Source organism: Crocodylus siamensis, chromosome 2 (genome assembly GCF_052110815.1).
Source record: "Crocodylus siamensis isolate JL-2025a chromosome 2, ASM5211081v1, whole genome shotgun sequence".
Classification (NCBI taxonomy): domain Eukaryota; kingdom Metazoa; phylum Chordata; order Crocodylia; family Crocodylidae; genus Crocodylus; species Crocodylus siamensis.
In genome coordinates this window covers 177,371,191-177,392,290 of record NC_143396.1, presented here as the reverse complement: position 1 = coordinate 177,392,290, position 21,100 = coordinate 177,371,191, and the positions used below count along the sequence as shown (strand labels likewise).

Genomic DNA, 21,100 nt, shown 5'->3' with positions numbered 1-21,100 from the left:
CTGACTTCCCAACCCCAGAGAAACGTTGAAACAGCATCAAAACAGCCTTTCAGTTTCGACAGAATGAAACAGAACAGCTGTTTCAAACCAAAATGAAATTCAAAACAGAACACTGTTCCTTTGAACTGTCAAAACTGAAGGCGAAACATAAAGGTGCCATTTCACACAGCCCTAGTAAACACCTGTCATCTGGGCTAGTGACAGAAATGACACGCAAATCAATACATATGATCAGAAACTGGTTCAAATCCGTAACACAACAGAAATTCAGTGCTCATAGACTTTTTTCAAAATGGCCAAAACCAGTTTAAGATAAACCTGGATGGATGTAGCATCAGGCTTAACTGATTTAGGTTAAATCAGCTTATTGAACTTCTGTCCCAGATCCCCAGATCCCAGGATGCTTTGCACTCCCTCATAACCACTCCCCCAACCCCCAGGGTGGCTGGGATAACCTTGGCCCAAGCTGTCTGCTCCAGCCCAGCAGGGAGGCATGTTTAGCACCCCCCAGCTCTTGGCCTGGACCACTGCAGGTATGTGGCCGCATTTCCAGAATCAAAAGTGAATGTCTATTCACTTGCTAACAGTTCAGTCTACACAGCTTAGACTAGCCTGCGAAGATTGAATCAGTTCAGTCTTTAGCTGTTCGACTGCCTGTACTTAGCCCTGATGATCTCAAAGTGCTTCATAGATCCTAAATCCTTAATCTGTAGAAGCTTTTCAATTAATTTGTGTTAAGTTCTCCTCAACTAAGTAACTGATTCAAAGCCTCTTGAAACCATTGGGAATCTTTCTACTGACTGCAATGGGCTATGGATCCAGCCTTATTTAAGTATCATTCACCACCACTAAACAGTAAGGTAAACTTTGGAACAGAAATGTTAAGGGACAGATTCAGTAAGTATTTAAGCACAGAAATTTGGGCATGAGTAGAATTAAGGGGTGGCTATACACAAGCATGAAGGCTGCTTCAATGCATTGTAAATATAGCATGTCAGAGCAGACTTGATTAATTACTGTGCTCCAACCAACTTCCACATCTCGTGTATCAGCATCCCCAAGCTTCAAAATGATGGTGGGGGCATTTTATCTAAAGCTTGTTGAACGAGCATTAGATAAAGCACTTGCACCAGCATTTTGAAGCTTGGGGGCACTGATATATGGGACACTCTGACTGCTTTAATCAGAGTGGCTCTTAGAGATGCTCTTGTGGCAGGCCAGTAGGGGGCGCTCCTGGGTTGAGCCACCCACCTCCCTGCGCCCGACCACCTTCCAGGCTCTGAATGCCTCCCTAGGGGCACCTGACATCCGGCTGGCCCCCTTCCTGGAGCAGACTCGCTAGCCTGGGGGTAACGTAGCTGCCACCACCCTGAGAAGGGACTCTCTCTCGGCCCTACGTCCTCAGGGAAACACAGGCCTAAAGTCCAATGGGTACTCGACCCAGTACAGGCACTTGGGGCACTTCCCCAAGTCAGGGGCAAAAAGGAAAGTCTCCCTTAGTTCGCAGATCCAAGGGGCCTCCTGGGCATAATTTAGGCTCACCCCTCAATAAGTCTCCTACACCGGTCACAAAGGAGAACTTTATTGATTACAGGGGTAGCGTGAAAATAGGGTACAAGATTGAGCAATATCCTAGAAATCCTAAAGAGCAAACAGTCTGGCTGAGCTAGCTTTTTGATCACACATCTGAGTTACTGCCCGCTAGATATCTAATCAGATCTCTAGTAGCTTACTCACAAGCATCTTCCAAAGGCAAGTGAGGTTTCCCTTTGGAGGCAGGCTGTTTCTAGCTCGTGAGTTTTGGGGGAGAGAGCCAGTTTCAGATGGTAAAGCTCCTCCGAGTCCCCCACATGGCTGCTGGCCCTTCCTCCTGGGCAGTCTTAACTTATATAGCCCCTGTGACCTCATTCACCTGGTCCAGTGGAGGCCAGCTCTGGTTGGCTGTCGGTCAAACAATTTGAAATACATCACTAGTTGCCGGGCAGACTCCAGCCCATCAGGTAGATGCCCCTCACCCAGGTAGCCGATACCAGCCATGTAGGCAGAGGGAGCAGGTTTCCCCCCTCCCTCAGGAATGCAGCCAGCTCAGGTTACCTAAAGAGATAGGGTAAGGGTGTGTCTCCTCTGCTGGGCCCATCTTAATCAAATGGTGACAGCACAGAGATTTTGGGGAGAAACCAAGGTGGCTTTCTGCCAGAGCTCTAATTAAAGCACCCCCCAACCCACCCCCAGAGCCCATGTACAGACACTCTAGGTGCCTAAATCTCAAAATGTGATTCTGAAAACCCCTGCTCAGGTGCTGCAGAATGCCAAAGCACCTAAACTGATAGACACTTCACTGTTCAACCTGATTCTCCTTCTGTGCTTGTCAGAAGTTCCTCAGTCACCAAATGACTACGTCACTTTTTGGGTCTAACCCTATGTGATTTGCTCGTAACCACATAGCATGGAAATAGCCTCCTTGGAAACAGAACACAGCCATGTCAACTTCTTGTCCATGTCTTCTTTCTTTCTTTTTTTTTAACCAAACAATTCTCTCTATATGGTTTGCAGTTTCACTACTACAGGGTAATATAAATTTAATTTTCATAGACTGGATTTACTCTGGCAATGAAAGCACATGCACACGCAGAGAAAAAAAAAATCATATTAAAATGTTCCCATGAATCTGCTCTTACTTCCCTGTCCTCTCTTCCCATAATTTCCCTTTCTTCTCTGCAAATGTTGCAGCTTCTGTTTTACTTCCCTCTAAAATTTGATAGTTTGTTTTTATATTATAAGCCTGGTACAAACTGATTGGTTTTCACTGTTGGATGCTCCAGTGAACCTCTCAAATCTCCTTTATTTCTTTTTCTTTCTTTCTTTTTTTCACTGCTTAGAAATGACTGGATTTTTTTGCAGGGGAAACAGGGCCCATTTATATTGTTCTACTCACTTTTAGGTAACTCTGCTGCCTATTTTGAGCTAAAAAAGAAAAAGCTCTCAATCTTTCACTTCAGTCAATTAAGAAAACACTTGCTTTCATGTAATGAAAACTGAAGGATTCTAGAGGCAGAAGGCTGAGGCAGACTCACCAGCATCTGAAGTTCACAGGTACCTTGACATCAATGGGAGTTTTCCCCTTGACATTAAGCCTGGTCCTGTTAAAGTCCTGGGGTAAAACTTTTCAAATGTGCTTAAGTGCTTTAAGACCATAAATCTCACTTTAAAAAATAAGTTAGGGTATAGACTAGTGACAAGCAAACAGGATACCACAACATTTGCCATGCCATATTAGCACTGTTAGGTATGCAAACACTTGCATGTGATTTATAAGATAAACCCAGAGATTTCAAATAGGAATCCATAGCGTCAAAAACATCCTGATCTGCTGTGGTCTTCGTGAGCTTTCTGCAGCAAAAGAACTGTTTTATTTTTTTGCCAGTCAAGAAACAAGTGAAAGCTAAGAGCTGCCACTTTTCAAGGAGTGCTTAGAGTCTAAAAAGGAAGAGCTGGTAGTATAGGCAGAGATAACAACTGCATCAATATCAAAGGATACCAGTACAAGTTGTTAATAATACAACTGTTTTACATCTTCATGACCATAGTGATACAAGTGCAGAGTCAAAACTTAGGTGCTATAACTAACATGTATTGCTACACGATTGTGCAGACATAGCAATTAGAGTACAGGGGTGGGCAATTACTTTGGGCAGAGGGCTGCTTACTGAGTTTTGGCAAGCCATCAAGGGCCACATGACAGGCAGCCCAGGGCAGATTAATATTAATTTTCTAAATATTTTAAGGGTCCTGCAGGCCAGATAGAATGGCTTGGTGGGCCACATTTGGCCCGCGGGCCGCATTTTCCCCACCCCTGAATTAGACCATGACACCTCATATACTCAGCGAGCAGCAGTTCCCTTCCCCTTTTAAAGCTCATACCCTCTAATTAGATTTTCAGAAGCAATTAATTGCCAGACGTGCCATAATTTTAAGCATCAAACTGAATGGAACTTGATTTCAGAAAATGCCTTGCACACACTCTTTAAAGCAGGGGTGGCCAACCTTAACAGGTGTGCTATGAGTGGGACAGGCTCAGAGTGGTCCCTAGGGAAGGTTTCAGGCTAGTTTGTGGCACTCCTGCAAAAAGTTGGCCCCTCTGATTTAAAGAGTCTCAGGCACCCAAATTACTAATTCTTTTTTGAAAATCTTGGCCATATATTCCATTGATTTTTAACAACACTGACATGTTTGCAGATCTTACTAGAAACCTATTTTCAGCTGCAGGACACTAAACACCTTTTCTAAATCTGGCCTCCATTAATTTTGGAAAATAGGACTTGGGCACTTGAGTCACTTGAACACTCATGAAAATTTTATGTACTTGGAATCATCAAGTCATTTTTCATTCCTTATTAATTCCTCTTTTTAATGATAGTCCTCTGGCTGCTTGAAACAAATTGGTTTCTAAGTTGTTTTTTCCCCTCCAAGCTCACTACTGTGCCAGGGAAGAATTGAGCCCCTGGCTTTTATTTGGATTTAATGAATATGAAGAACTAAAAGAGCATTTTGATGTTTTAATATAAAAATGAGAAATGGGAATAAAAAATAAATCTAACAGTGACACAGAGTGCTTCCTTAATAAAAGAAATTTTAAAATGAGCTTGGCTGAACCTTCCTAGAGTAGTTATATAGCCCTGGACAATGCCCTAAAGAGACACTACTGACTGTTACATGGCATAAGCACACAAACAACTTACTGAGAGGCAAAGGAAGGCAGCGGTTCATTTCTCTCCAGCTACTCCACAGCTACTTCCCATAACAGATATGCCTTCCATAAAAGAGAGTTAAATAGCCCCACATAATCTTTTAAGCACCACAAGATAACAGTGTGCACATAGGCAGTTACCACAGAGCAGCTCCTTCCCCCCAAATCCCAGGCAGGGCCCCCCCTTGCCCGAGAGCAGCTTTCCCTGATGGCAGGCCCACTGCGCATGTGCACAGTTTAAAAGGGCCTGCCAACAGCAAAAAAAGCCCCAGTTAGGCTCCTGAGCGGTGAGAGACATGCGGGTGAAAGCCTGCCGCACCCCCGCTCCCCCAAAGCCCCCCAAAAACCCCCCAGCAGCCGTGGAACCCCCTACCGACCTCCAGCACAGCCAGAGGCAAGCGGGGCCCATGGTGGGAGAGGGTTAACCCCTCACTGAGTGGGAGAGGAGGCTGAGTGGAGCCGGGCCAGGTCAAGCCCCGCCCAGGCCCCTACTTCACCCAGCCCCCCTGGGAGCCACGTGACTGGAGCCGCACAAACTGGCTGCGCAGACACACTTGCCTGCCGGCATGCGAGTTAGTGTGGAGTTTGCGCAGGAGGGCGCGCAGGAGGGCCCGAGACCCTGCCTGCGAACCCCCCAGGGTAGACAGTTCCAACCGTAGCCAACCTACCAGAGGCATGACATGAATGGGCACACATCGCACCCCGAGGGTCCCCTCGGGCTCTGCGGCCTCCCCCTCTGGCACCTCAGAGACGGCCACCCAGACGGAGCCCCTGGTTCCGGGCTTCACACAGACGGAGCCCCTGGCTCTTGGCTGCGCGGGCTGCCTGTCCCTTTTCCAGGCTCTGGTGGCTGGGACCACGGCCACCTCCCCGTGTGGGGTCCCTTTTGGGATCTCTGGCACGCCAGCTGGAGGAGCTCCAGGCCACAGTCCAGAGACTGTGTGCCATCAGGGACTGTGAGCAGGAGATTGACTCCTACTGCCAGGCCCTTCCCCCTGGGAGCCGGAGGGTAGACCATGGTCCCCCTCCAGGACAAAGGAGGACTCCGGGACTTCCCACTCTGTCCAGTCAGGGGCATGGACCAAGGTGGTCAAGGGCCCTAAGGCCTGCCACACCAAGGCCCCTGCCCTGCCAGAGCTTAGCAACAGGTACACACCTCTTGCTGCTCCAGCAGAGCCTGCTGAGTTGCCAGCTCCCACAGGCAACACAGGCTCAACTGCAGCTACTGTCCTCACTCTCCCCAAGACAAGAAGTAAGGTGTTTGTTGTGGGAGACTCCATCCTGAGGGGGACTGAGGGGGCAATCTGCCGCTCCGACCCCTTAGCCCAGGAAGTCTGCTGCTTCCCAGGGGCCCGCATCTGGGACATTGTGGAGAAGATCCCAAAGCTCCTCCAGCCCACAGACCACTATCCTATGCTCCTTATTCATGTGGGCACCAATGACATGGCTCGGAGCACTCCCAGCCGGGTCATGAGGCGCTACAGGGATTTGGGAGCGGGGCTAAAGGGTCTGGGGGCACAGGTGGTGTTCTCATCGATCCTCCCAGTCTCGGGCTATGTAGTCAACCAAAGACTGCAGTGCTGGTGTCATTGGGAAGGCTTTGGCTTCCATGACCACAGCCCACTCTTTGGCGAGAGAAGCAATGAGCTGCTGGGAAGAGATGGCCTCCACCTCTCTCCCCTGGGGAGGAGGCTCTTTTCAGCCAGATGGCTGACCTGCTCCACCAGGCTTTAAACTAAGCCTGTTGGGAGACGGGGGGGGCTACCACCACTGCTGACCCGCTGAGCAACAAAGCCAGCAGGCCAAGGCACTTAAGGAAGTCCACCCTTGCCCCAGCCCTGGTACAATCTGTGGGCAAGGCAAGCGCCCACAAGGGGACACTTGCTTGCCTGTACACAAATGCCAGGAGCTTGGGGAATAAGCAGGAGGAGCTCATCCTCCTGCTCAATGCAAATAATTATGACATCACAGGGATAACGGAGACCTGGTGGGACTCCACCTATGACTGGACCTCGGGTATAGATGGATATACCGTGTACAGGAGGGATCATGTAGATAAAAGGGGCGGGGGTGTAGCTGCCTATGTTAAGGAAAGCTACATGTCCCTGCAAGCTGATATTGATGACCAGGGTGAATGACTGGAGACCCTCTGGGTTAAAATCCGTAGGGAAAATGACACAGAGGACACAACGGTGGGGGTCTACTACAGACCTCCCACCCAAAGTCCTGAGCTTGACCAGGAGTTCGCCCAGGAACTGGGTGAGGCTGCATGCTCCGGGACCATGGTTGTCATGGGTGACTTCAATTATCTCGTGGGAGGATCACTTAGCAAAATCTGAGCAGTCGCAAAGCTTCTTCTCATGCACGGATGACCTCTACCTGACTCAAGAAGTCTATGGGCCAACAAGAGGCAAAACACTGCTCAACCCGGTACTGGCTACTGAGGATGACCTAATCGGCAACCTAGTGATGGGAAGCCAGGTGACAGCGACCACGAGGTGATCACCTTCACCATCCGCCATAAAGCTGGCAAGTCAGTCAGCAACATGGAAGTCCTTGACTTCAGGAAAGCTGACTCTGACAAGCTCAAGAGGCTTGTCAGTCAGGCCCTAAGGGACCATGACCCCAGGGAGAGGGGAGTTCAAGAAGAGTGGCTGATCCTCAAGGGAGCAATCCTCAATGCACAAGCTAAGTCTATTCCATCACGGAGGAAAGGCAGCAAGAGGGCAAAGCAGCCCCCCCGGCTCTCCAGGGACCTATCAGACCTCCTGAAGCTAAAAAGAAAGGCCTATAAAAGATGGAGGACGGGATTCACCTCCAAGGAGAATTATTCTGCACTGGTCCGGTCCTGCAGGGAGCAAACCAGGAAAGCCAAGGCTGCAACTGAACTCTAACTAGCTTCGAGCATCAAGGACAATAAAAAGTCCTTTTTCAGATATGTGGGGAGCCGGAGGAAAAGCAAGGGCAACATTGGACCCCTGCTGAACCAGATGGGGCAACTGACAACTCACACCTAGGAAAAAGCCAACCTATTAAATGGGTACTTTGCATCGGTCATTCATCAGTACCATGGGACGCCCATGCCCGCTACGGGACAGGGAGGTCCAGGTAAGGGAGATCCCCCTGCCCTCCATTAATGCTGACCTCATGAAGGAACATCTTGAGAAGCTGGATACCTTCAAGTCAGCTGGCCCTGACAATCTACACCCCAGGATACTCAAGGAGCTGGCGAGCGTCATAGCCCAGCCCCTGGCATGGATCTTTAAGAACTCCTGGTGCTCTGGTGAAGTGCCCAAAGACTAGAAGAAGGCCAATGTGGTGCCTATTTTCAAGAAAGGGAGGAAAGTGGATCCGGCTAACTATAGGCCCATCAGCCTGACTTCTGTCCCAGGAAAGATCTTAGAAAAGTTTATTAAAGAGGCCATCCTAAATGGGCTGGCTGATGCTAACATCCTAAGGGATAGCCAGCATGGGTTTGTTGTGGGTAGGTCTTGCTTGACCAATCTCATTTCCTTCTACGACCAGGTGACCTATCACCTGGACTAGAGAGAAGAAATTGATGTCATATATCTTGACTTCAAAAAAGCCTTCGATCTGGTATCCCATGATCACCTCTTGGCCAAACTGGCCAACTGTGGCCTTGGGTCCACCATGATCTGCTGGCTGGGAAATTGGCTCTGTGGTTGGACCCAGAGGGTAGTAATTGATGGCAGTCACTCATCATGGTGTCCTGTGACCAGTGGGGTCCCCCACAGCTCTGTCCTTGGACCCATATTGTTCAACATCTTCATTAATGATGGGGACATTGGAGTCAGAAGCGGACTGGCCAAGTTCGCTTATGACACCAAACTCTGGGGCAAAGCATTCACACCAGAAGACAGGAGGGTGATCCAGGCTAACCTGGACAGGCTCAGCAAATGGGTGGATGAGAACCTGATGGTGTTTAACACCGAAAAATGCAAGGTTCTCCACCTTGGGGGAAAAAAACCTGCAGTGTCCTTATAGGCTCAGCAGTGCTACGCTAGCTAACACTACGGAAGAAAGGGACTTCGGGGTCATCATTAACCACAAGATGAACATGAGCCTGCAATGTGATGCTGCAGCTAGTAAAGCGACCATAGATGCTTCTCAAGCAAATCCCAGGATGTCCTTCTTCCCCTGTATTTGGCCTTGGTGAGGCCGCAGCTAGAGTACTGCATCCAGTTTTGGGCTCCACAATTCAAAAAGGATGTGGAGAAGCTTGAGAGAGTCCAGAGAAGAGCCACACGTATGATCAGAGGTCAGGAAAGCAGATCTTACTATGACATGCTGAGAGCTAATGGGCTGTTTAGCCTGGAAAAGCCCAGGCTCAGGGGTGACCTGATGGCCACCTATACATTTATCAGGGGTGACCACCAGTATCTGGGGGAACGTTTGTTCACCAGAGCACCCCAAGAGATGATGAGGTCGAATGGTCATAAACTACTACAAGACAGTTTCAGGCTGGACATAAGGAAGAATTTCTTTACTGTCTGAGCCCCAAGGTCTGGAGCAGCCGGCTTTCGGAGGTGGTTCAAGCACCTACATTGAACACCTTCAAGAGGAAATTGGATGCTTATCTTGCTGAGATCCTATGACCCCAACTGACTTCCTGCCCTTTGGGCGGGGGGGCTGGACTCTGTGATCTTCCGAGGTCCCTTCCAGCCCTAATGTCTATGAAATGTAATGTCTATGAAAATTCCACCCAGGCACCGCTTAGCCCATCATTCTCCTGCTGTTACCACCAGCTACCATTGTCTATTCCTGCAGCTGAGGTGTGACAAGGCCTATAGGGCTGAGGGAACCCATGGCTGGTGGGCCAAGGGACGTGGGGCCTGTGCAGAATGTGTCCCAGATCTGTGCAGCACTTAGCATATGGCCTTGAAGACCCCTGCAGCTGCCTTTCCTATTGCTGCACAGTGAGGGAGAACCTGGGGGGGGGGGGGCACCACTCACCACCACAGCCTGCATACCAAGGCAGGATCCCAGAGACTGACCCTCACAGTGTCTCTCATGTGCCCCCAGCCATGCCAAAGTTAGACATCACTGGGTTATATTATACCCTGACTGTGTACTATGTACAAAGCAGAATTAGGTCAGATCCAGGTTCATACCAGGGACAGACATTACCATAAACTGATTTAAGTGAACAGAGACTGATTTAAACCAGTAACAAAACAGATGTTCAGTGCACATAAACTAGTTTGAAAATGGCTGAAACTGGTTTGAGATAAACCTGGTTGAATGTAGTATCAGACTTAACTGATTTGGCTCAAACTGATTTATGCAATGTCTGTCCCAGACCCCTTGCTGGTTAAACCAGAATACCCCAGCATCCTGGCATGCTCTCTGGGCTGGGCAGGGCTCTCTGCTCTACATCAGGGCTGTCCCCTCCCCTCTGCTTGCTGGCCAGACCTCCAGCAGAGACTGCAGGTGTCTGCCTGGCTTTCCCTGCTTCCCTCCTCCTCTCCCCTCCCCACTCCCTGCTAATCAGGGATTGTCCCATCCCCTCTGCTTTACACAGATACCTCTCAAAATTAGCTAGCAGACCACATGCTGGCTATGGCCCTGCTGTGGCAGATGGGACAAAGGCAGAATCAACAGGTCCCTCTGCTGATTAATTTCCCTCCATTGTTTTCTTAATGGGATGATACACACTGTTATCAATTCCCTACTGGGCTGTTCAGAAGGGGGAGACCCCTCCCTATTCAGAGTGTCCTGCAGGGGCCTGGCTACACCACCCTCAGGTCAGCATTGTAAAAGGGAAGGGAGGGCTGCTCTAGTGCTACCCAGCTTCTAGCCTAAGCCACTGCAGGCATATGCCTGCATTTCTGGGATGTCTGTGCAGTTACAAACTGATTCAGCCTAGCCACATTAGACTAACCTGCAAAGACTAAATCAGTTCAGGCTCAGGTTTTTTTAATGTCTGTCCCTAGCCAAAAAGTCCTCACTATTTTTTTTTAGAATTTTCCAGAGCAGTGGGAAACAAAAACATAACTTTCATCTTAACCAGAAACTTCCACATATTCAACAGGCTGTTTTGTTTCCTTTTAAATAAGAGGTACACCTTTCCAACCCCTGTTGGTTTTAGGTGACAGTGACCCAAAGTCACTGATGACACTAACGATGCCTAGTGTTTGATTTATTTCGGTGATACCTTTCATAGGACCAACTGTATAGTTGAAAGAGAAGCTGGACAGGCATTTGGGCACAAACTCTCATCCCTTAGGTCACCTTGCCTCTCAAACATTTCCTGGACCATCACAACTACAACAGCACTTCCACCCTAATGATGGTGAAAGTTACATGCTGGGTCTGAGTTGGTCAGAAAAGAGTTCACAGTTGCAAAACAGTATGACTTGAACTTAGATGGCATCGACTACCCAATGGGCACAATTCATTTCAAGTCAGGATAGTATAGGTCCCAAACGTGAGGGAGCCTGCAGCTGCTGGCATCTGGGGTTCCTGGGATGGTGGTCGAGCAAGCCAAGAATGGCTTTACCCTAGAATCAAGAGGTTTGGTACAGATACAATTTAAAACAAGAATTCCCTGTATTAATTTATAGTTTTGTGGAAGTGTGGTTCTTGCACCCCTTCTGCCTCGCCAATAAGTATGATGATACTTTATTTTGTCCACCCAATGAAAGCAAATACAACTAAGACTACTTTGCCATTTGCACCAATATTCTGATCAACTTCACCATGGCCTACAGTTTACACTATTTTTAGGTTATCCCTGTAATTGACACAGATTTCCACAAAGGTAGTACCTATTTATTCCTGTGTGAATTTGGCTCCATATTTCTCTAGGACAGATATATTTTAATGTCTTCTGATGAATTCCTATTCCATGACAAAATGAGTCGCAAGGCTCAAAATTATGAGTAAATCTTCCTCTAGTACAGGGCTGTCAAACTAGAGGCACATGGGCTTCATGTAGCCCATGAAGGATTACATCATGGCCCCAAGCTCCCATGCAGGCACCACTCCCTACATTGCTATAACAGCAACAACAGCTGGAGTCTACAGGCTTCCGACCTGGGAAGAAGGGCACTGTGGCATGGCATGGCTGGGGGAGCTGCAAGTGAGCCTGGGGGTGAAAGTGAACATGAAATGCAGTGAGGGTAGTCACAAAGGAAAACAAATGGAGCTCTTGCATGTAAAGCACTTTCATTTCTTACCCAAGACATTTTTATAGTTTTGGTTTTAAGGAAAAATGTTAATTTTGTTAAGTTTTCTGTCTTCAGTAGATTGTGCACATTCACATATACTTTATTGCCATAAGTAATGACTCTTGGTTCAAGGGAGTCAGAGTAAATATAGTTTAGCCCAGAAGATGGAAAAAAAAACATTACCAGAAGCACAGTAGATGTAGAAAATCCTTCAGAGACTAATATTTTCAAAACTGACTAGTGGCTTTGAGTTGAGACACCTTACCAGAGCCAGATTTACATAGTTTAGGCACTAACCACTTTCTAAATATCAAGTACCATTAAGTTACTTCAACTTGCTCAAAAACTGTAGTAGTTAAAATGGTAATCCATTTTTTTAAAGGTGGATTAGAAGGAGATGCAAATCTACATAGCAGGCATCAATTATTTTCTGGAAATGAAAACACATTTTATGTTCTTCTAGTTGGCTGAACGAATGAAATCTAAGTGCTGGATATTTTCTGAGGGTGTTTTTAGTCTAAAAAAGATTGAGAGCCACTGGTTTAAATAAAGGAAGAATATCTGGTCGAGATGACCCCAGAACAATGGAGAAGTCTGACAGACCTAAGCCTCAGCAAATCAATCTAGATAGGAAGAACACGAGAAGAACAGTTAATCTGAAAGGGGATATATGAACATAGATTTTATTGTGGTATAATTCGTTCCAAAATAGAGTTATGTTGCTTTCACAGCAGATGATTTATAATGGAATATGAGCAAAGATAAAGCAAAAAATCCCATTTATTTATGTACGCACTGAAACTTATAGAAACCATGTCACCCCCCAAAAAAACCAATCCCCCACAAATAAGCTTTTCATATAGACAAGGCCTATATGATGCAGTTAAAGTTCTTAAAAGGATTATTTTCCAAAGTACCTGCCTTGTTTTTGAGCTTGGAGAAAATAATGTGACCACTACCTCCAGATTTCTCTTTTCTGGATCTGGGTTAGTGATGTATAAAGAACATCTTGAAGAGACAAAATGAGCTATTAAGCTTTAATAAAGCACTTCTGGCCTCATGGTCTTCTATGGATCTATACCAGGTTATACCACTTGAAGGCCTGACCCTCAATACTGCAGATAAAGAACTAGCTTTCTACGGAATATGCCCAGCTTTTCTGGAATTAATTCCAGAAGCAAAATAGCTGAAGCATACAGGATTCAATCATGGTCTTCTATAAAACTTATGAAGGACTGTGTTGTCTCTCTCTATGCCAGACAGTCCACATTTTGGTGAGGAACACAGAGTGCTTTCAAACAGAAACATAGTTTTGCTTTGCTCATAAGCTGAATCTCAGCTGGGGTGTTAACAGGCATACTTAGAAGCCTACCCCTCAGCCTGAAAAGGCATAAGAGAGATGAAAGAATCAAAATCTGTAATTTTTTTGGCAATAAAAAGGGAAGCATAACACGTTTGTACAGAATACAGGTAACTTTGGGATTAAATTGAATGATGTCCCTGGAAAATCATAGAATCATAGAAGCAGGGTCGGAAGGGACCGTGTAGATCTTCAAGTCCGACCCCCAGCCTGGGCGGGAGAAAAACTGGGCTCAAATGACTCCAGCCTTGTAGGCATCAAGCCTCTTCTTAAAGACTCCCAGGGTAGGAGCCAGCACCACTTCCCTTGGAAGTTGATTCCAGCTCCTAGCCGCCCTAACTGTGAAGTAGTTCTTGCAGATGTCTAATCTAAATCTACTCTCTAATAATTTGTGTCCATTATTCCTTGTTGTGCCAAGGGGCGCTAGGGGAAACAGTGTCTCCCCTAAACCCTTCCAGTCCCCCCTAGTGAGTTCATAGACAGTCACCAGGTCCCCCCTCAGCCTTCTCTTGTGAAGGCTGAACAGGTTTAGGTCCCGCAGTCTTTCAATGTAGGGTTTGCCCTGTTGTCCCAGGATCATGCGGGTGGCCCTCCTCTGGACCCTTTCAATGTTGTCCACATCCCTCCTGAAATGGGACGCACAGAACTGGACGCAGTACTCAGCTGTGGCCTGACCAGTGTCGCATAGAGGGGAAGGATCACCTCCCTAGCTCTACTTGAGATGCACCTGTGGATGCACGACAAGGTCCGGTTAGCCTTGCCAACCCTGACCTCGCATTGTCGGCTCATGGAAAGGAGGGACATAGGAGCAAGGTTGTCAACTGTCAATAAATTTACTGCCTGTCAGTAAAAAATCAAGTTAAAAATAGCTGTCAGTTAAGGTATTAAAAAAAGTTAGCCATCAGTAAAAACTGAAAGAAGATTCAGCTTGATTTAAGCACACAAAGCACGGCAGCACCACTTGGTGTTCTCTCAGCCATGTGCTGCAAATTTTTTACTGACAACCAATTTTTTTTTACTTTTTTTTAAAACTATGGCTGACATTAAATCACTAAATTTCAGGCCAACCCTTCTTACTAGAGCCTAGCAGCAGGGCAGAGCCTGGCAGAATAATTATAGTTACATAATATAAAACATATATCAATAAAAACATGCGTCAGTAAAAAAAACCTGGTTGTTAGTAAAAAGCTTGCAGTGTGCCAGTAAAATACTTTTTTCTTAGTCTGGCAACCCTGCACAAGAGATACTTCCAGTAGGTCATTAACCAAAGGTACTGAGAACAAGTCTCCTAAAGGGGCCTAAGCTGAAACCATCAAACTCATATTTTGAAAGGAGAACTCCATACATTTAGAGGTATCCTACAAGAACTGAGAAAGCCCTGTTGACTCTTGAAGCCCAAGGATAAAGGACAAACGTCACAGAGGTGAAGCTTTGTTCTCTATGAAAACCAAGCTTCAGCACATCTTACAAAATCTGTGTTTTGCAAATGGCTACGCAGAAGTGCACAAGCCCTGGTTATTGTCCTATAACATTAAATACAGTGAAATTGCAGCACGTTCATGTATTACACACTACACAGCTTGACATTTTCATTGCTAATGTCACCTACCGCTTAAGGCTCTCTTCACATAAATCAGGCAGGATTTTTTTTCCTCCCCATCACAGACAAGGTTAGAAGTCGGAGAGCTATACTTCACCAAACAATGTCAAAATTGTCACACACTTGCCACGTTCATTTAATGGAAAAAAGAAAAGGGTCTTTGGTCTGAAAGCCAAACAATGAAAACTGTGGATACTGAGCCAATTTATACCAAACACATATAACTGCTCACCTCAACAGTGACTTTGCACTCTTCTATCCTGATGTCTATGCTAGGATTTCTTTTACTTCTATAATGTTGATAAACATTAACAAAAAAAATCTCTTTAGCTGACCATGGTACAGTCCTTGTTCACTTTTATACTAGCACGACAATGCATTTTTTCTCTGCAGCCTGTTCTTTCTGTTTCTTTAAAAAAAAACAATAAATGAATAAGTCATTAAACGAAACTGTTGATCAGCCCCTATTTCATTTGGTTCTGTTTTTAATCCGAGAAAGCAAAGAAGGATTAAAGTGAAATGACTCTCTGGTTCCCTCAGGTGACACTTTGCAATCTAACTCGGCCAGCTAATAATAAGCCTACATTTATGAGGCATGAGGCTTTCACACCTCAGCGTGACTGTCAGCTTCCACAGCTTCTCCCTCTTCTTTGTGGCAATATATATCATCAGGCTGCAACATAGGGCTGAGTGAGCCATGGACTCTCCTTCTCTCTCAAAAAGGATAGCTTTTAAAATAAATGAGAGGAAAAGGGGAGGGAAGGACAGAGCATAATGGCTGAACTGAAACTTTGGCTGCACAACTCTGCAGACGGACGTGGGCAAGGGGACTTGCACGCGGTAACTGCCACTGCCACCCACCACCACCTCCCAGAAGCAGGGCAGGGGTTGGGGGGTTGAGGGCAGTGGTGTCCAAGGATGGAGCTTCTACCACCTCTCTGGGTAAGCTGTAAGAGCTTCAACTGTAAGAGCTTTGGAGAGGGGACTCTCTTGCTCTGTAGAGTAGCTAGCCTATAGTGCAAGGGTCCTATTTTCAGTTGGGAGCTGAGTGCTACCATGACACAAAGACTGTGCATGAGGAAAGAACCTCTAGTTTGTATATAGGTTCCTAGCCTACACTCCTGTTCTTCTCCCTACCAACACAGGATTTTTTCTAGCAGCACCATATACAACTATCAATAGCAGCTCTTCAAAATGGCATGCTCCTTGAGTTACTGCTGTTAGCCTAAACTCCAAACACCTGTGCTTCCACTTACTGCAGTGTTTCACTCAAACCTGTAATAAGAAGTGGGCAGAAAAAAAAAGGAACTTTTTTGTTCACCCATTGCTTTTTCATCTTGCTGTGAATTCATCACCGATTTGTTCTGGCTGCTTCCTGTCCTCACAGTGTAGAGCAGACTTCCTGGGACAGCTGGCAGAGAAATAAATAACTGCTTGTGAATCGTCTCTCACAGTCCTCTTTAAACCACTCTCCACTTATTACAAATGAATAACTCTCCCCCTTTTCCCCTCATCCTGCCTCACTAACACATATCCAACAACCCAGTCCTGTAATTTGTGCCTCTGCACCAAAGCGGGAAATGGCTATTGTGCTGAGAAGATGCACAATCTGTTGCTGTTAAATGCTAAGAGGAACAAAAAACCATGCAATATGACTGGATGCAGAAGTTCAGGGGTTTGAGGACTAATCTCTGCTGCAAAGGAGATCAAGGGGTACCTCAAAGCATCCGCATCTTACTTTTCACCAAGCTGCATGTCATTTTGGTTTTGTATGTTGCTCGCTGCAACTGATGGGTCTCACCTATGTCATTTTTTTTTCCCCTTCCCATTGCAGTTCCCAGCAATTTCCATAATTCTGCCTGGTGTAAATTGACAACATGCAGTGAAGGTTTAAAAAATGCTTCCCTCCACTGTGAATAGGAAGGTTTCCCCAGTGAGAACAGCTGCCTAAGGGTAGGGACAGGCATAACCATTTGCAGCTGTGTGTTGAAGCCCTTCAAAAATGGAGTGCTTCAGCTGCGGACAGTCTTTAGCTGCTGACACACCCCTCAGATGGAGTGCTTCAAAAACTCTCAGCTGCATGCTGTGGTGTGCTCTTCAGTCAGATGGCATGGAAGAGGGCTGCTGTGCCTGGTGGCTCTGCTTTCCTGCTCCAGGGCTGGGGGACCAGAGCTCATCATCAGTGAAAACTTCTTCACAGTTAGCATGTCCAAACTGTGGAATAAGCTCCTTCCAGGGGTGGTGCAATCACCTACCCTGGAAATCTTCAAGAGGAGACTGGATGGTCACCTTGCTGGGGTCACCCGACCCCCAGTTATCTTTCCTGCCTCGTGCAGGGGGGGCTGGACCTGAAGATCTTCCAAGGTCCCTTCCAGCCCCTAACAATCTATGTGTCTATGGACAGTCTCTGTGGGCCTTATTCTGCAATGAACAGTCCCCTGTACACTCTGTCTCCACTCTCCTGGAGCGCACCCCACCACTCAGCATCCCCCCGTTCTCCCAGCCTACTGCTATCTCATGTGGCTTCACTCTCTCCCCCACCCCATGGATGGGTAGAGAAGTGAAGCCAACTGTCAGTGAAAGCTCTCCTATAAGCTCTGCCTTTGCTCTCCTAGAGGCACATACATCCGTCGCTGGAACCAGGAGAGGCACAAGGAGCTCTGGTCTCCTGATTCTGGGGTCTCCCCACTCTGGTGAGGACACAGGGCATCCAGTCTCTCAGTTCTAGTGGCAGCGGAGGGGAAGGAAGAGAGGAGCACTTTGGGAGAGCGGAGACAGAGCACACAGGAGTGACAGATGTCTGCTCCACTCTCCCACCCCTCCTTCCACAGGGATGGGGAAAATAAAGCACTGGCGGATGCTGGAAGACAAGGCCCTCCACTGCCATGCTCCGTATATTGTGCACACATAACAGTAAGCACTATATTTTGAAGCACTTCTAAATAGTAGTTGTTGCCTCCAGAGTTATTTTAGGAGTGCTTCAACTGACACGTACATCTGTCTGCTCACCCTCTGAAGCACTTCAAATGATATTCGTGTCTACACCCGAACTTTTCAGTTTGGGTGAAATCTCAGCTCTCGTTTAATGCCTCTTCTCCTTGCTCTCCTTATTTCCCTACCTTTAGGGGAAAAAAAACCCACCACATTTTAGAAATGCCACTTTCAAACCATTATCTGAGTTCAAACCAAAAGTATCTGTACCATGGGTAGAAGAACCAGTTCATTTATATATGGACAGTAGCATCCCAGCTCTTAGATCTTTCAGACCAGATCTTCAGCTAATATAAAATGACATCCAATCACTGGACTAATATAAGCAGTCCAATCAGTGGGCTATTTATAATTACGTAAATAAATAAATATAATGCCAACTTACAGTAGGTAAGAACCTGGCTCTGCATGTGTAAATATCATACCACTTTATATAGTTCTTCATGAAAATTGTCCCCCAAGGGATGCAGTCAGCAGAATTAGTACTGCTGAATGAGACTTTTGAGGTGAATGCATTATCTCTTCTTAAAGTTAATGAAAGATGCATCCTGATCCCACAGGACTGCTTTGTAAACTTCCATCACTATTTTGTTCCTACCAGTTCTTGGTCTAATTGTTTCATGCACAGAAACCTGTACTTAAGCCTAAGAGCAGCTTACCCGTTTTGTGAATCTTGCCAACTTTTCTTCAGACCTTTCATATTCAAGGAACTGAAAACGGTAAACCAGAGAAGAACTGTAACAAAGAACAACACCCCTTCCCCAGCAAAGAAAGCCAGAAGAAATTAGCAAATGTAAGCTTTCTCTGAAGGGAATGGTATATAGACCAAAACAGGCTTTCAGTCCGCTAGGAGGTTTTAGCAAGAGAAAGAGAAATTTCTTTAGTTAAGCTTCATTACCTACCACAGTTTCTAACAAGTTTGTTTCAATTGTCTAGGCTGTAAATTTTTCTGGAAGAGAAAAGTCATCTTTATGAGGGATTTCTTTAAAGGAGATCAACACAACCTAACAACCTCTAGGCTCTCCCTTCCGTCCTCCCATCACATGCACCTGACTTTCGGTTCCACTGAAACCTCAACCATAAGTGGATTTGGTGTTCGTTTTGCTCAAAGTTAATGCCACGTGTCTGACAGTTGGTAAATTGAGTCTCCTTTGTTTCCTGTGCAGGATTTCTCACTTGTTATCTTTTCGTACCCTGAAAAAGATTGCTTTCAAAATTGAACTTGTCAAGTCAACCGGTTCACTTCTGAACGATTGCAGGAATGTATGCTTTCTGAATCAATTTATTTTCATTTATTTATTTATTTTAGCCCCCTTGTGAACCAGTACAATAGAAAAGCAGTGGGAGCCCACTCCCAGAGAGGCACACAATAAAATATTCATGAATATGTACTTAACATAAGCATGCACATACATTTTTATACACACACACACGTGTGCGCATATACACACACACACACACACATATACATGTATTAGTACAGCTATAAATACCTATGCTTGTCATTACCACTTGCAGACCAGATGTTAGCAAATCTGAAATGAAATCAGAAAACTAGATGAAGTGTAATAAAGACCAGTCAGTGAGATAATTGGATGGAATTTCTGTTGCCAAGTCAAGGATTTATACTGCAGCTTCTGCACTATCCAGAGTATTGAGCACAACAGGACATGAGGAGAATACAAGAGCTAGGAACTAAACTGCCAATACTTCACTGTGACTAAAGGATTCTGTCATTATAGTCTAAAGCCTGCAGTGGAAGATGTAAAAGTTACCCTTCCCTCAGAGAGCAAAATTAAATGCAACATAAGGTAGAGCCATTTAAAAAAAAAGCAGAAATGTTCTAGCATGGGGAGCATTTTGAAATGTATAATGTTTCAATTAAAATGGCAAAAAAAACCCCACTTTTGGAACAGTGAAGCCAAAGCCACTGAAAATCAAACCCACTCCAAATCTCTAAATTGGAGTCCTGATTCAACTAAACACTGAACCACACATTTAAGTTTGAGGTCAAGGAAACCTAAGTATGTATTTAAAGTTCAGCTCATGTCTATATGCTTTGCTGAATAAGGGTAGGCTTAAGCCCATGGTTACAGTTACCTGTTTGTTCATGGTGTTTTGATTAAATCGGGGATTTAACTCAGGGTGCACCAACAGAGATTTTCTGGGCTGATACCTATTCAAGAGACAATATGCAGCCTGGCATCTTTCAGTGTCTGGCTGGTAAGTCTGCTGTGAGGGAAGGGGTGAGGGAGGAGGGAAGGGGTGTTGGGGGGGCAGATTGAGGGCCCCACAGTGAGGGAAGGAGTGGGGCAGGGACAGGCGCTGCGCAGCCAGGGCCGGACATGGGACAGAGCTATGAGTGGCTCGTCTGGGATGCATGGGGTGGGGGGAGGCAGCTCCCACTGCTGCATGCACCCCAGGAGGGCATGGGGGGTGCCCCCACATCTGTGTGCGGGGCAAGGGCAGGCTGCTGCTGTGGGCTAGGGCCAGCGGCTGCACTGGGCTCTTCCCAGTGGGAGGCTGAGCCAGGCTGTACCCCATCCCACACGCCTCCCTGGCTGTGCAGTGCCTGCCACTGCGCCAGTCCCACTCCCACCCTCACCGGGAGGGCCTTGATCTGCCCCCCAACCCCCACCCCTTCCCTCACATTAGACTTACTGGCCAAACCAGGCTGCTCTCCATGCTGCCAAGCTGTGCTCCTGGCCGCCTACATGCTGTGCTGACTGCATGCATGCATGGATCATTTATCAGTGGCATTATCAGCCACATCAGCCAAAAAAGCTGATTGCCAATATAGTCAATTTTCCTTATATCAGTACTGATCTGATACGTAACCGATGTACCACCTCTGCTCATGGTAGAGGTGATATCTGGAGGTGATACGCACCTGTCGCTTTAACTCATAGAGATGTCACATCAGGTGGAGAACCAGAAATGCAAATCCAAGGTAGCTGTGCTACATGAAGGACTGACTGACCTGTGAGAGGCATTCCTTCAGTGGAGCCAACTATTTCCAGATACCGAATCACAACATGCAGTACAGACTGAATATGGGTACTGAATGCAGGTTACCTGTGTGTGAAAGGCTCAAACACTAATCCCCATGCAACAGAGGCTGGAATGGATGCAGTACAAATAGCGTTACATTATGGTCATGTCTTATGGCAGAAACAAACCAACCAAAAAGGTGAAGTTGGGCACAGTCTCCC

The 21,100-nt window shown here is 46.4% G+C and overlaps 1 protein-coding gene across 10 annotated transcripts in view; it reads right to left on the bottom strand.

Annotated features, from left to right (window-relative positions):
• TSPAN4 (tetraspanin 4) overlaps nucleotides 1-21,100 on the bottom strand; it is an 861,113-nt gene that overhangs the window by 495,943 nt on the left and 344,070 nt on the right. The window contains exon 1 of one of the 10 annotated variants that reach the window (XM_090032430.1): nucleotides 16,219-16,243. The exons of the other annotated variants lie outside the window; for them this stretch is intronic. Coding sequence (XP_089888556.1) covers nucleotides 16,219-16,222 — 4 coding nt within the window. The 5' untranslated portion in view covers nucleotides 16,223-16,243. Of the gene's footprint in view, nucleotides 1-16,218; nucleotides 16,244-21,100 lie in introns of those variants that run through there. 10 annotated transcript variants of the gene reach the window in all.